Source organism: Dermacentor albipictus, chromosome 9, assembly GCF_038994185.2.
Source record: "Dermacentor albipictus isolate Rhodes 1998 colony chromosome 9, USDA_Dalb.pri_finalv2, whole genome shotgun sequence".
In the NCBI taxonomy this organism is placed as follows: Eukaryota; Metazoa; Arthropoda; class Arachnida; order Ixodida; family Ixodidae; genus Dermacentor; species Dermacentor albipictus.
Genome location: NC_091829.1, coordinates 93,918,183 through 93,931,214, shown reverse-complemented (window position 1 = coordinate 93,931,214; position 13,032 = coordinate 93,918,183). Strand labels below are relative to the sequence as shown.

The following is a 13,032-nucleotide window of genomic DNA, read 5'->3' as shown; positions in this document are numbered from 1 at the left end:
ACATCAGCATGGAATACCAACTAGCCCGGTCTCATACCTTGCTTCGTTTAATAATAAATAATAAAAAAGACCACAAAAGTGCCATCGGCTGGTTGGGATTAAATGGGCGTCAGCACGGTAATATAAGCACACGAGTGGTTACGGCAACACGCTGAACTGCGTATCCCGTGTGGAATCGTCGTTTTGCTTTGGAGAACTTGGCTTGGCAAAAAAAAATAATAAACAATCTTGGCTGGTTTTACCAAAGCAGTTGGACAGAAAATCACGAAAACATGTAGCTATTATTTCAGAGATATTTTAACACTTGGGGAAAACACGAATCGCAGGAGCATCGGCTTTACAAAAAAAAAAATAATGCTTTCTCACAGCTAAGGCACCGCTTGTTGTTGGCCTCCCACCAATACCGGCTTACAATTGCTATCGTGCTCACCTATCACTGTTTTCAGCATGCTTCCTGTGAACGAAGACATCCTTACTGAAGATGAAAAAAAAATTCTACTAGAAACCTTTTAATGGTGTTTTCCGCGTTACCACTTCATGATTATACACTCCGACCGGTAAGCTTTCTATTGCACTAAAGATAACGGGTACCACGAAAACTGGTTGTCAGTCCCTTTAATAAACAACAATCTTACCGCAAGTGCGGAGTCCGAAACTAACCAGTGAAGGAGGAAAGAAAATAATAATAAAGCATCATTTCTTTTCACAGCACTCTTATAAAGTAGAGATGTTCCTTTTTCTTTCAGGGCAGTGACTCAATTGCCAGATTTGTTTTCCCAGTAAACACAGTTGGCGTCTACACAGTGTACGTGAAGGACGGCAACCCGGTCGAGTGAGTGTACAACCTAAGACGCAGGCGCGGTTGACCCGAGTCGATTACTGCGCTAAGCAGCTCCCCTGCAGTGCACCCCCTTCCTTTGACCTACACTCTTGAAGAAAAGCCACTCGCAACGTTCACTACCTTGGTCTAACTGCACTTGATAGAATCGGTAACAATACTGAGTAAACAAGGTATTCACTTTCAGTAAAGGTTCTCAGCTACCGATTCTAATCAGCCCCGCCGGATACAGTGTTTCTAGCCTATAGCGGATTTACAGGGCCTACTATAGTTATTGGCGGCGAGGAGTTACGGAGTCGCCCTCTATAGGAAGCGCCTCGCTGGCGTAGTATGAGGGATCACGTGGCGCGCTCCTCATAGGTTTTGCTGTCAGCGCTCACTGAAAACACCACGCGTGAGCTCTCCCGGACATTTCTGTGAGTACTTTCGAAACGAGAGAAGTTTCTTACTGTCCAAATAATAATCTTGGGCAAACTGAAAACACACAATCGTTTACAGCCGCTATCTCTTTACTGAATACGTACAGTGAACGCCACTGCGCGCGGTCGCCGCGATGGAGCCTCCCGAACCGGCTTCTTGCGTGAAAGGTAGGTAAACGCTGAGAGCAAACTATGTGAAATATGTTCTTATAGTGTTCGTATAACTAAATGGAGCGTAATAGAATGAAGCCTCAATGCAGCGATCGCGCAGATTCGCAGCGACCGACTGCGCGTCTGCATGCTTGTCCGCGCACTGTTTCGCTTTCTGCGCGCGCGCGTTTTCGCACCGTGCCATGAGCTTAAGGCCGCAGAATATGAGCATTTGACAGTATACAAGCAACCATTGTTGCGTGGGCGCTATCAGAGCTGTTCAAAAATAATTTCATTGCAGAGACTTCGACGCCTACGGGACTGTGATGTGCCGTCGCGACGATTCAATCTTTTTTTCTTCTAAATTCTTTGACCTTTCAATACTATTTCTCTAGTTGCGTCTCACTGTATGTTTATCGGCGTTCTCAGCGTGCAATTTCCCGCTGCTCCTTTTTTTGTAATCCAGTGCATTAATTCATAACACAAACATGACCATATGCCATGCTTTCTTTAAATGTGCTTCTTACCGCTGCCTTTCCACTCCACTGAACTTGCCAGTATCTATAGTATCGACAAGTTCATAGACTAAACTGTCATGACATTAGTCGGGCAGCGGACTCGGGCGAGCGTCTCAGTGCGCGTTTCCAGAACATCGCAGGCCCGGCGCCGTAGCAGAAATCTTCCTTGCGTCTGTGCTTGCTGGATACCCGAGTTGTAGCCGATGACTGTTTGCCGGTTTTATGTTTCGCGAGCCAAGCTTCACACAGCTTCTTGTCCTGCGGCTACGTGCGAATAAGGCTGACACCGGCCTCCGTTACGTGCGTCCGGCTCTGCGGCACCGAGCAGTAGCCTACCATGTCGCGCGCCTTCAAAGGCAGCCACTACCTATTGTAGTGCTTTCAAGCGTTGTAGAGGAGACACTCGAAGCGTGAAAATTTCGCCACTAAATGAAAACCGCAGCGTACGAGGGAATTTAAGCTCGTTTTCAGCTCGCTTCGGCGCGCCCGAAGCAGACGACGCGGCCGCTATGCCCACGTGATCCCTCCTAGCACGTCACGCCGACGGTGGCGCCAGCTTTTCCAGTGGTGGAGCTCGAGGCCAATAGACTATGCTAGATGCGACGAAGGCATCTCTGAACGCTGGCATGATGACGAAGGCCATCAGCGGTCTTATATATGTGTCCATAGGCGCCGACTACGGGTGGGCTTCGGGGCCCGAGTCCCCTCCGGAGTTCCCCCAGGGGGGGGGGGGGGGGGTTGCCTCAGTCACCCACCCCCACCTAACGTGTCATTGCCAGAGTTTTGTCACCCACAGCATTTGCGGTTTATTTTGCCTTGCCTCGACATTCTCATTTAAAGTTTTTATTGTGACTAATAGCTTAGTGCATCATTGTTGGCTCGGACGTGCGCGGATTTTAATTCATGCTTTGCTTTGTTTCTGCAAATCCTGATAGCATATCAAGCCCATTAGAAGAACCAGCGGCGGCTGCCTCATCCGTATTTTCTCATATCAGCATTGTTTTAAATTTGCACGGTAAAAACCATGCATACACAATACATTTAAATATATATACATGACAAAGCTGATGATATTTTTAAATAGAAGGAGGTAGCCAATTAACAATTATTTCTAAAGGTGTGTATTGCTTATCCCTAGGCAATGAGTATGCCGCTTTATGTTCACCTCGCTTGAAAACGCTTGTCGTATTTTTCTTACCCTGAAAAAAAAAAACCTATAGACTTTAGTGACCCCTTTGACAGAGTCTTTTATTTACGACGTGTGAAATGCACGTGAATTATATGTGTCTCAGTATTGCTTCTCTTTCCATTGAGCAATGCTAATGACTCATGAAAAAAAAACTCTTCTCATAACTTACAACATTTTTTAGGGATGGAAGCATCGTCACTTGCACGCAGAGGTCATAAATATATACAGGGTGTCCAAGGGACGTATTCTGAAACGTTCGCCGCGGCGAAAGTTTCGCACTGGCCACGCCTCCGCCGTTGCGGCGCGCTCTGAATGGCTGCTTTGACAAAACCGGAAATTCAGGTGGCGCAAGTGAATTTCCGGTTTTGTCAAAGCAGCCATTCAGCGCGCGCCGCAACGGCGGAGGCGTGGCCAGTGCGAAACTTTCGCCGCGGCGAACGTTTCAGAATACGTCCCCAAGTTAACTATCATGCACTTAATTAAAAGAAGAGCAATTGCGTTACCCGAAGTAAACTTAGCGCATATTGTTTCCGGTACATTAGAGTAGCTGCAAGTAATTTTTTCATTACTGAGATTTATTTAGTCATATAAGAAGCCAACAAACGCCGACACCAAGGACAACATAGAGGAAATTTCTCCTGCCTAATAGGTGAGATAAAGGAACGATAAATTAATGGAAATGAAAGTGGATGAAGAAATCACTTTCCGCAGAAGGGGAACAATCCCACAACCTTCACATTGCGAGGGAAGATGTCGGCTTTGTCTGCGTATTTTATACTTTCTTTATTTTCCCGCTTTTTTATTTTTGATTTTCCAGAAGGTGTGTACCAGTGCCATGTTGCAAAAGATGGTCGTCAGGGCACGTGATAAGCGTGTGTACCTAAACTGTGTTCAGAGTTAAATTGAATTATGGGGTTTTACGTGCAAAAACCACTTTCTCATTACGAGGCACCCCGTAGTGAAGAACTCCGGAAATTTTCACCACCTGGGGTTCTTTAACGTGCACCTAAATTTAAGCACATGGGTGTTTCCGCATTTCGCCCCTATCGCAAATGCGGCCGCCGTGGCCGGGATTCGATCCCGCTACCTCGCGCTCAGCAGCCCAACACCATAGCCACTGAGCAACCACGGCGAGGTGTGTTAAGAGTTCCAAAAGGGGTTTAGGGGTACATCAAGAAAAAGTAAACTGCACTTTGCGGTTCATGGACTTTATTGTTCTTTCTCTTGAGTTCTAAAGATATGTTGAGTAACCCCACCGCGGTAGCTCAGTGGCTGTGGCATTGTGCTGCTGAGGTCACAGGTTGGACTTCAACCGCGACGGCTATATTTCGACGAAGGCGAAGGGCTACAACGCTCTTGTATAACTGCATTTAGAAGTGCACGGTACAGGTCATCGGGTGGTCAAAATTAGACAGGTTTAGCTTGTCCGGCATTCCAGTAAAATGCAGCCGGACGGGGCGTTGGGGCGGAGGCGTAAACGTGAGCGCTCTGCATGGTGCAGCCACTTGGTGGCGCAGTGCTCAAACAGACAGAAACAGCTGATTTTGCGTTAACCGCGCGTATTCTTCTTCGCTGCTGGTGTGAAATTTTCGGCACTGACGTAAACGTGTGGCTGCCAAAAATTTAGACCCGCTACAAAGTAAAATACACTTTGTTACTGCAATATTAGCGGTTTCTGTCTGTTTGCGCACTGCGCCACCAGGTGGCTGCACCATACAGACCACTCACCTTTACACCTCCGCCCCAGCGCTGCCTCGTCCACCTGCGTTTTACCGGAATACCGGAGGAGCTAAACCTATCCATTAGAGACTTTTAGCTTGTCCGCTATTCCGGTAAACGGGACCGGTTTGGCCGGATTGCCGGATTTGCGGGGGCGTAAACGTGAGCAGCCAGAGCGGTGCAGCCGCCTGATAGCGTAGAGTTCAACCAGACAAACACAGAGCTATAACTGCAGTAACCCACCATATCCAGCATCGATACTCGTGCAAATTTTTGGCAGCGGCGTAATTGTGAACACGATTACGCCACTGTCGAAAATTTATACCAGCAGCTAAGCAGAATATAGTAATTAGCTTTGTGTTTGTGTGGTTGGGCTTTGCGCCACGAGCTGGCGGCACCAGTCTGGCCGCTCACGTTTACGCCCCCGCTAAATCGGCAAACCTCCCGCGCTTGCCGGAATACCGGACGCACTAAAAGCCTCTATTAGAGAGAATTAGTGCCTCAGGTATTCCGCCAAGCGCGGGTGGTTTGTCAGTTTAGCGGGGGCGTAAACGTGAGCGGCCAGACTGGTGCCGCCAGCTCGTGGCGCAACGCCCAACCACACAAACACAAAGCTAATTACTATATTCTGCTTAGCTGCTGGTATAAATTTTCGACAGTGGCGTAATCGTGTTCACATTTACGCCGCTGCCGAAAATTTGCACGAGTATCGATGCAGGATATAGTGGGTTACTGCAGTTTTAGCTCTGTGTTTGTCTGGTTGAACACTACGCCACCAGGCTGCTGCACCCCTCTGGCCGCTCCCGTTTACGCCCCCGCAAATCCGGCAATCCGCTCGCGTTTGCCGGATAGCGGACAGGCTAAAAGTCTAACGTGGAGTCCACTGCTGTGCCTTGCGTTTCGCAACCAGATCGTGGTTGTGGCACGTAAAAGCCCAAATTGTTTTAAAGCAAACAACTTTCTTTTGGCTCTTCAAGCCGGTTTCCGGGTCGGCAGGTGGCAGTCGGTCTTTCACCATCGTTACGAAGGCGCCTATGCAAAGAACGCTCACGCAAACGAATTGCGAGGTGGGTTCATCGGCCTTCGCAATTCGGTACCCCGCTTGTACCGTACCGCCATAGATGGCTAGATTAGCTGGTTGACGGCTCTCTTCTCCGCGGAATGACCCAACAAAACAAGAAACGCTGCCTAAACATCCTCATCGTAACACATTAAAATATGCGCCGGGAAACTCACTGTTCCATCAATCAAGCGAGTAGCTTTCTTGAAGAGTTCTGCTGTTTGCTTACATCGACAATCGTCGATGGCTTTTGCTGAAACAAAAAAAAAGAAACAAAAATCTCAATATGTCGAGTGCGTGAGGAAGACAGTCGGGTAGCTGCGCTTATATTGAAAATTTAACCCACCTTATACGCTCGTCTGTTTTAATCCAGCGTATACATTCAATTGGATGACGGGAACAGCTCATCGAAAGTATACTTCACCAATGAAGTCGCGCAGGGCCAAGAACTTTGCTTCGTCGTGACGTTGGCATCCAAGGAGCTTATGATCTCCAACGACTTCGACTTTAAGAAACCGGTCACCTTCTTGGGAATGTCGGCGCCCTACTACGTGGCTGCACACTTCCCCGCTGAGCTCGTCCTAAAAAAACTCGAAGTGGTAAGTGTTACTCTCTGTTGCCTGCGTTTCAAAGCGAAGCATTCCTTTTGCAAACTTTCTCGCACATTTGCTGGCCGTGGCATGCTTTGCATGCACACAAAATAATAATAATCATAATCATTGTTGTTTGTCACCAACCAGCAAACATAAATATAAAAGACAAATAAAAGATTGTATCGCAGAACCTAATACTGGTACAACGTCAAAATAAAAAGAGTAGGACGCAGGACCAGGATGCGAGAAACAAAAACCATCTCTGTATTCAGAGACCACAAGAGCCGACGCGCCAACTTCGTCTTCCTTCAAAGCCGGCATAGTCGCTGCTTGTGTCCCACAGTTCGTTTTCTTCTGTTCTCTTGTTAGCCTTTAGTCGTGACATTAGCATATCTTCCTAGAAACTATTGTCCCGATGCTTTATCGTCACGGCAACAGGACAGCGACACGCTTTCGCCGCAGTGAATTCACTCGGACAAATAGGGCTTCATCCGGACCACGTGCACAGCCTCCGGTAGATGCCGTCGACGCCTTGAGCAATGCGGACTATCGGGGGCAACCTCATTGTTCACATCAGTGAGCCACCGAAGAACGTCATACGGCCCGAAGTAGCGCCTTAACAGTTTCTCCGAAAGGCCGCGACGGCGAATGGGAGTCCAAACCCAAACTCTATCACCGTGCTTGTCGGAAGCTGGTCGGTGACGAAGATTATAGCGTCTCGAGTTGTAACCCTGCCACCTATGAATGCGTATGCGAGCAAGTTGTCGCGCTTGTTCAGCAGGCTGAGTGAAGTCTTCCGCAACCGTTTCGATGCCTTCGCAGTCCTGTGGCAGCGTCGCATCTAGCATAGTTGTGACTTCACGACCATGCGGGAGACGGAACGGTGTCATTCCTGTTGTCTCGCGCTGAGCCGTGTTGTATGCGAAGGTGACACACGGCAAGATTTCATCCCAGTTCTTGTACTCCACATCCACATAAATGGAGAGCATAACCGCGAGCGTCTCATTCAGACGTTCTAGATGTCAGTCCGTTCGTTTGCGGATGGTACGCCGTTGTTCGCCGGTGAGCTGTTCGACTAAGTATTAATACTATGTTCAATAGCTCGGCTCTAAATGCACTTCCCCTGTCACTTAATACTACTGCTGGAGCGCCGTGCTACAACATTCTCTATAAAAAAATCGGGCTGCTTCACTTGCCGTGCTCCACTCCAGAGCCTTGGTTTGAGCTTAGCGAGTAAGGTAGTCTGTGGCTACGGTAGTCCATCTGTGACCCGCAGCAGAACTTGGGAATGGGCCTAGAAGATCCATTCCGACTTGAGCAAATGGAGTTTCGGGCACTTCAACAGGATGGAGGAAGACTGCTGGCTTGACTGTCGACACTTTTCGCCGCTGGCATTCAAGTCGCGTCCTGACGTATTGCTGAACGGTCCCCGTGAGTCTTGGCGAATAGTATTTTTACCCTACCCTACACAGCGCTCGTGTGTAGCCCAAATGACCAGATTTTCTTCATCACGGCATGCCTGCAATACTTCCCTCCTAAGAGGTGTTGGGACGACGAGTAAGTAGGTGTTTCCGTTCGGAGAGAAGTTCGCCTTATACAGGACGTCGTTACGCCAGCGAAATGATGGTAGTCCTCTTGCAAACGGCCTTGGGACAACGGAAGTGCGACCCTCCAAGAAATTAATAATGGGTTGCAAGTGCGGGTCATCGTCGGCGTCGCGTTGCTGCTGGGCGATTGTAGCGGTGGGCAGGAGTGGATGGATGGATGGATGGAAAACTTTATTTGGTCCTGCAAGTAGTGATAATTAACCACTAAGCGGGCCGCTCCCACGTCGGGACCGGAAGGCCAAGCCTCACGGCCACGTCGTGAGCCTGCTAGACAGCCCAGAATTGTTCATCCAGGAGCTGCGAAGTGCAGCCTCCCACCTGAACGCATCCTTGATCGCCGGGTCTTCAATTCTTTCGCAAGACCAGAGCATGTGTTCGAGCGTGGGCAGGAGTGCCTACGGCTGGAACTGGTTGTGGGTTTGGACTGGAAGTGCCGCTCCGCAGAGGAGTACCGAGCATGAGGTGTTGAAGTCCAGCACCTCTACCAGTGTCACGACGTCAAAAAAAAAAAAAATACAGGATGCAGGACCAAGATGCGAGAAACAAATACCAGCTCTGCATTCAGAGACCACAAGAGCCGACGCGCCAACTTCGTCTTCGTTCAAAGAAAACGTGGTCACTACTATAGTGTCACTCAATTCGTTTTCGTCCGTTCTATTGCTTGCCTTTAGTCGTGACAATATAACAATTAGATACACAGTATGTATACGTCAGTCCGGCTGGACTGGCGACGCCGTTTAACATTCCCTGAACGTTGTCAGAGGGTCTACACTGGACAGTCACTCGGGAGCGCAATCTTTCAATGTACCTTAAAAAAATAAAAGAAAAATGCCAGCCGCAACTTTACCTGAGCACTGCGTAATGCGAAGCGTTGTTTGGTAGTTGAAGGGCACTCACGAAGCACTCACGAATTTCCTGAAGCGAAATATACACCGCAGCTAGGTTGTGAAGATTAGATGTTTATAACAGGGTGTCCCACATAACTTGAACGAACTATTTGACAGTGAAAGGCGCGTTGAAAGCGAGTTGAGCCGAATGCATACTATTGGCCATAGCCTACAGTAACTCAGACAATCTTTTGTTTTCCCCATAACTCACTGATTAATTAAGTTTAATTACACAACTTAATTATTGCCTGAGGACACCAAGTATGGTACGAAGATTTGTAGAGCACCTTCAGACACCACCGATCGAGTAGTTTCCTTTAGGATACATGCCACTTAGTCCTATTTTCTGGCTTGCAAAGAAAGCCCGCGAAATATGAAAAAAAAGGCCAGGTGACGGACCATTTGCGCAGTGGTATCGTGCCGCTTTCAAGCACGCGTTCGGTGAACAAGGTCGGCTGCATCCTGACTGGCGACGAGGAAGCGGCAGAGCGTTCTTTATCTCACCGGCAGCGATTAGCCAGCAGCATGCGTTTCGCCGTCATCCAACGACAGCCGACCTTGTTCTCCGAGCGCCCGGCTGAGAGCAGCACGCTACCACTGTGCTGGTTGAAGGCCACGGCTCCGTCACGTGGCCTTTTTTCATATTCGCGGGCTTTCTTTGCAACGCGGAAAAAAACTACGCGAGGCGTATCCTAAAGGGAACAACTCGACATGTGGTTTCTGAAGGTGCTCTACAGTTCTGGGTATCATAATTGGGGTCCGCAGGCAATAATTAACATGTTGGTAATTAAACCTAATTAATTACTGAGTTATGGGGAAAACAAAATGTTGTCTGAGTTACTACAGGCTATTGCGAATAGTGTGCGTTCGGCTCAATTCGCTTCCAACGCGCCTTTCATTTTTAAATTCTTGGCTCAAATTATGTGCGACACCCTGTATATAAACATTGCATTGTTATACATGTAGCGAAGTCTAGCCATGTAGCAGGCGATGCCGGCATAAAGAGAGGCAGGAGAGGCACGAGCTCGTCAGAAAGTTCGTAAGAAAGTAAAGATCAGACTCAAGGGTTAGCCTTGCAAGAGTGTCGTGTTTTAGGTCTCTCCGGTTCCCGCGACACTGGTGACCTCGGACCATGAACACAGCCGGACCTTCGACGGCGCCTTGACAGCTCAGCTACACATCGCTGCTCCTCTTTCTATCCTTGTGGCGCACTACCCTGTCAAGGTGTCACCGTCCGGCCACCAGCATCTTGACGTCTGGTTCCTTCAGGTGGAGGCCAGCTTCCAGGCTGAGCACGTAACCTCTCAGCCGGCCCGCTACGCCCACCTACTAGCGGCCCTACCTGGTGACGTCGCCATCCAGGTGGGTGATCTCATGCCCGCACTTCACTCTCCGGCGCCCTACGACACCCCCAAGGCCGCTATCCTGGAGCGCACGGTCCTTTACGAGAGGCGTCGCCTGCAAGAGCTCCTATCCACTGCACAGCTCGGTGATCGTCAGCCATCCCAGCTCCTTCGACATATGCAGCATCTACTTGGATCATAGGCCTCCAACTTCTATGAGCTGTTCCTCAAGTACCTGTTCCTCCAGCGCCTCCCAGTTCCCGTCCAAATGGTGCTACTAGGCGCACCGGACCACAGTCTTTCCGCTCTGGCGTCCTCGGCCGAGAAACTCTTCGAGGTATCTTCTCCAAATCGCGTTGCTTTCCAAGTTACCGTGGCCGAAACCGACAACGCCAGGATTCATCCGCCTACATTGTAGGCGGAGCTAGGATGCTCTTCGAGTATTCTAGCTCATTAAATACGTTTGTGCTAAATGCCAAAAAACAACACAACTGGTGGTGGCCACCGGCGCATCTATAAACGGTGTCGAAATGTCCTCGGTGTAACGAATTCATGCCTTCAAGCACATGATTCCTAAATTATAGCAAAGCTCTCTACGCCTCCTTCCTCGGGGTGTGGTGCACCTGCTCGGGCGGTTTGTGGCCGAGTAATATGAGCCCGATCTCGGAGGCAGTGCAATCACCGGTCACGTGGATCACAGGGGTCAAGTGATCAAGTGATCACATGGATCAGCTAGGGTTGCTAACTCTGGATTGGACGAAGTCGGGACGCGGGGGGAGAAAGGGGGAACGGGGGACGGCAGGCGACGACCGACTCTGTCAGTGCCAGAAGCTGCCAATTTCTACATGCAGCAAAGTTGAACAATTTTGTTTTTTGGCCCTATCGTGTCATGATTTCTAACAAGAAAGGTGCAGTTTAGTTGCGGATGTATAGATGTGGACGGATGTATAGTAAGAGAGCTACTGGTGAACGGTTATAAGGCCTACAGCAGAACTCGAACCATGGTGAAAAGAAGCCGCTGTTGGAATCCCACCGATGGCACCGGCTGTTGTAATCTCACCGATGGCACCGGCTGTTGGAACCTCAGTGCTGACACCCGTTATTGCAGTCACACCGCTGGCACGAGTTGTTGCAAATGGGTCGCAAGCCCCAAGGGTAGCGTTGGCCTGGCGGCCTGGGGCACAGCTGGAAGCATCCGAAGGTCCTGGCAAAGCATGAGTCGACTGCTAACAGAACAACTTGTTTATTCTAGCATCGCAAAAGAGCGGCCGGTCAGGTCGACCGAAGTGGAGAGACGGGAGAGCGCACTTCTCGACGGAAGAATTCGGAGCCCTCTCTCTTGGCGTCCGGGAGCAGCTGCTTTTATACTCTTGGCGTCGCGGGCAAGAAGGAAGGTCACGGGATGACACCACGTGACAGCGAGGTACGGACGGACTGAGAGACATGTAGAGACGAGTGTAGTGACGCATCAGCCGGGCCGGCGCCGGTCAGACCTCCTCGCTTCACACTTGGGGAGCTCCTCTCCCCGGCTGCCGCGCTTTGACAAGCGTGGACACACACATACACACGCACACACAAAGACACGTGGCACTGAACATGCCGGGACGCGCTCGGCGGGGATGCGTCGCGGCCGCTCCGAACGGGCCAAAATGTCCGCCGCTTTGAACGAATCCCGGCGTCCGTTGCATCTGCGCCGGCTACATCGCGCGTCGTAGGCGAAACGTAACACCGCCTTTATGTTTATAAGCCGCTATCAGGCGTTGTAAAAAAGAAGTCCGGTCTATTTAATGTTACCCTAGTAGATGAAAAAGCAAAATTCAAGACATTTGGCCGTTCTCACTGGATCGAATAGGAACACGGGACATTCACTCAAAAGTCGAAACTGTCCAAGTAAATTCGGTACAGTTGGCAACCCTAAAGTATTCGTGCGTTGTTGAGGAATCACGTAATCGCTAAGCTGTAAAAACGCGGTGCGGGAAAGGACCACTTCTGCACCGTTGAATTAACCGCTTCAACAAAGCGATCGCTTCACATAAATTCAAACACCATCGTGGAATGCACACAACATTATTTCTTTTTTTTTAGTAGCAAACCTCACCTGAGGAGCTCGTATCTAAATTAGCGGCAACGGAAAAGAGATTTTTTTTCTCGGCAGCCACCTCACCAATTTCGGAGAGGGTTAGGGTCTCTCGCATTTGAATGTAAAACTTAAAAGCTACTCACGGTAAGAGAATCATTTACGCCATCAAGGTTCTTTCGGAAATTCTTGAAAGTTACGAAATTTAGAAGACGCTGAAAAATCAAGTGTACATCCCTGTAACTCGGCGGAGTGTCATTCGGGCCAACTGAATTGTCTGTCAGCAAAGAGCACGTTGAATTATAAGCGAGCCAACGACTCCACATAGCAACTTCCGAGAAGTTAGAAGTTAGCGCGTCAACGACATAAATTGAAGAATGTATACTTTGCAATAACTGAGTCACATTAACGAACCGGTGCTGAGGATTCGGCACGAAATTCAAAAAGTGGATGTCTCACCTTCATTTTCTCCACTATAGGTCAACACTTTTGCCCAATATTAATTACAATAACGCTTCGAAACAATGGGTAATCATTCTAAACAGAGCTTAGTGTTCTTTTTTCAATTAATTCATCCCCAGTACGTCAGCAAGTCGAAATTACCTTCCCAATCCGTCCTCGAAATGTCTGAT

General features: G+C 49.1%; 1 protein-coding gene across 2 annotated transcripts in view; it reads left to right on the top strand.

Moving 5' to 3' along the window:
• The window catches only part of LOC135914618 (uncharacterized), an 85,981-nt gene that overhangs the window by 72,011 nt on the left and 938 nt on the right, over positions 1–13,032 (top strand). Inside the window, exons 6-7 of one of the 2 annotated variants that reach the window (XM_070525793.1) lie at positions 747–805; positions 6,267–6,492. In XM_070525793.1, coding sequence (XP_070381894.1) covers positions 747–805; positions 6,267–6,492 — 285 coding nt within the window. Of the gene's footprint in view, positions 1–746; positions 833–6,266; positions 6,493–13,032 lie in introns of both variants that reach the window. The other variant, XM_070525792.1, reaches the window with a different exon arrangement.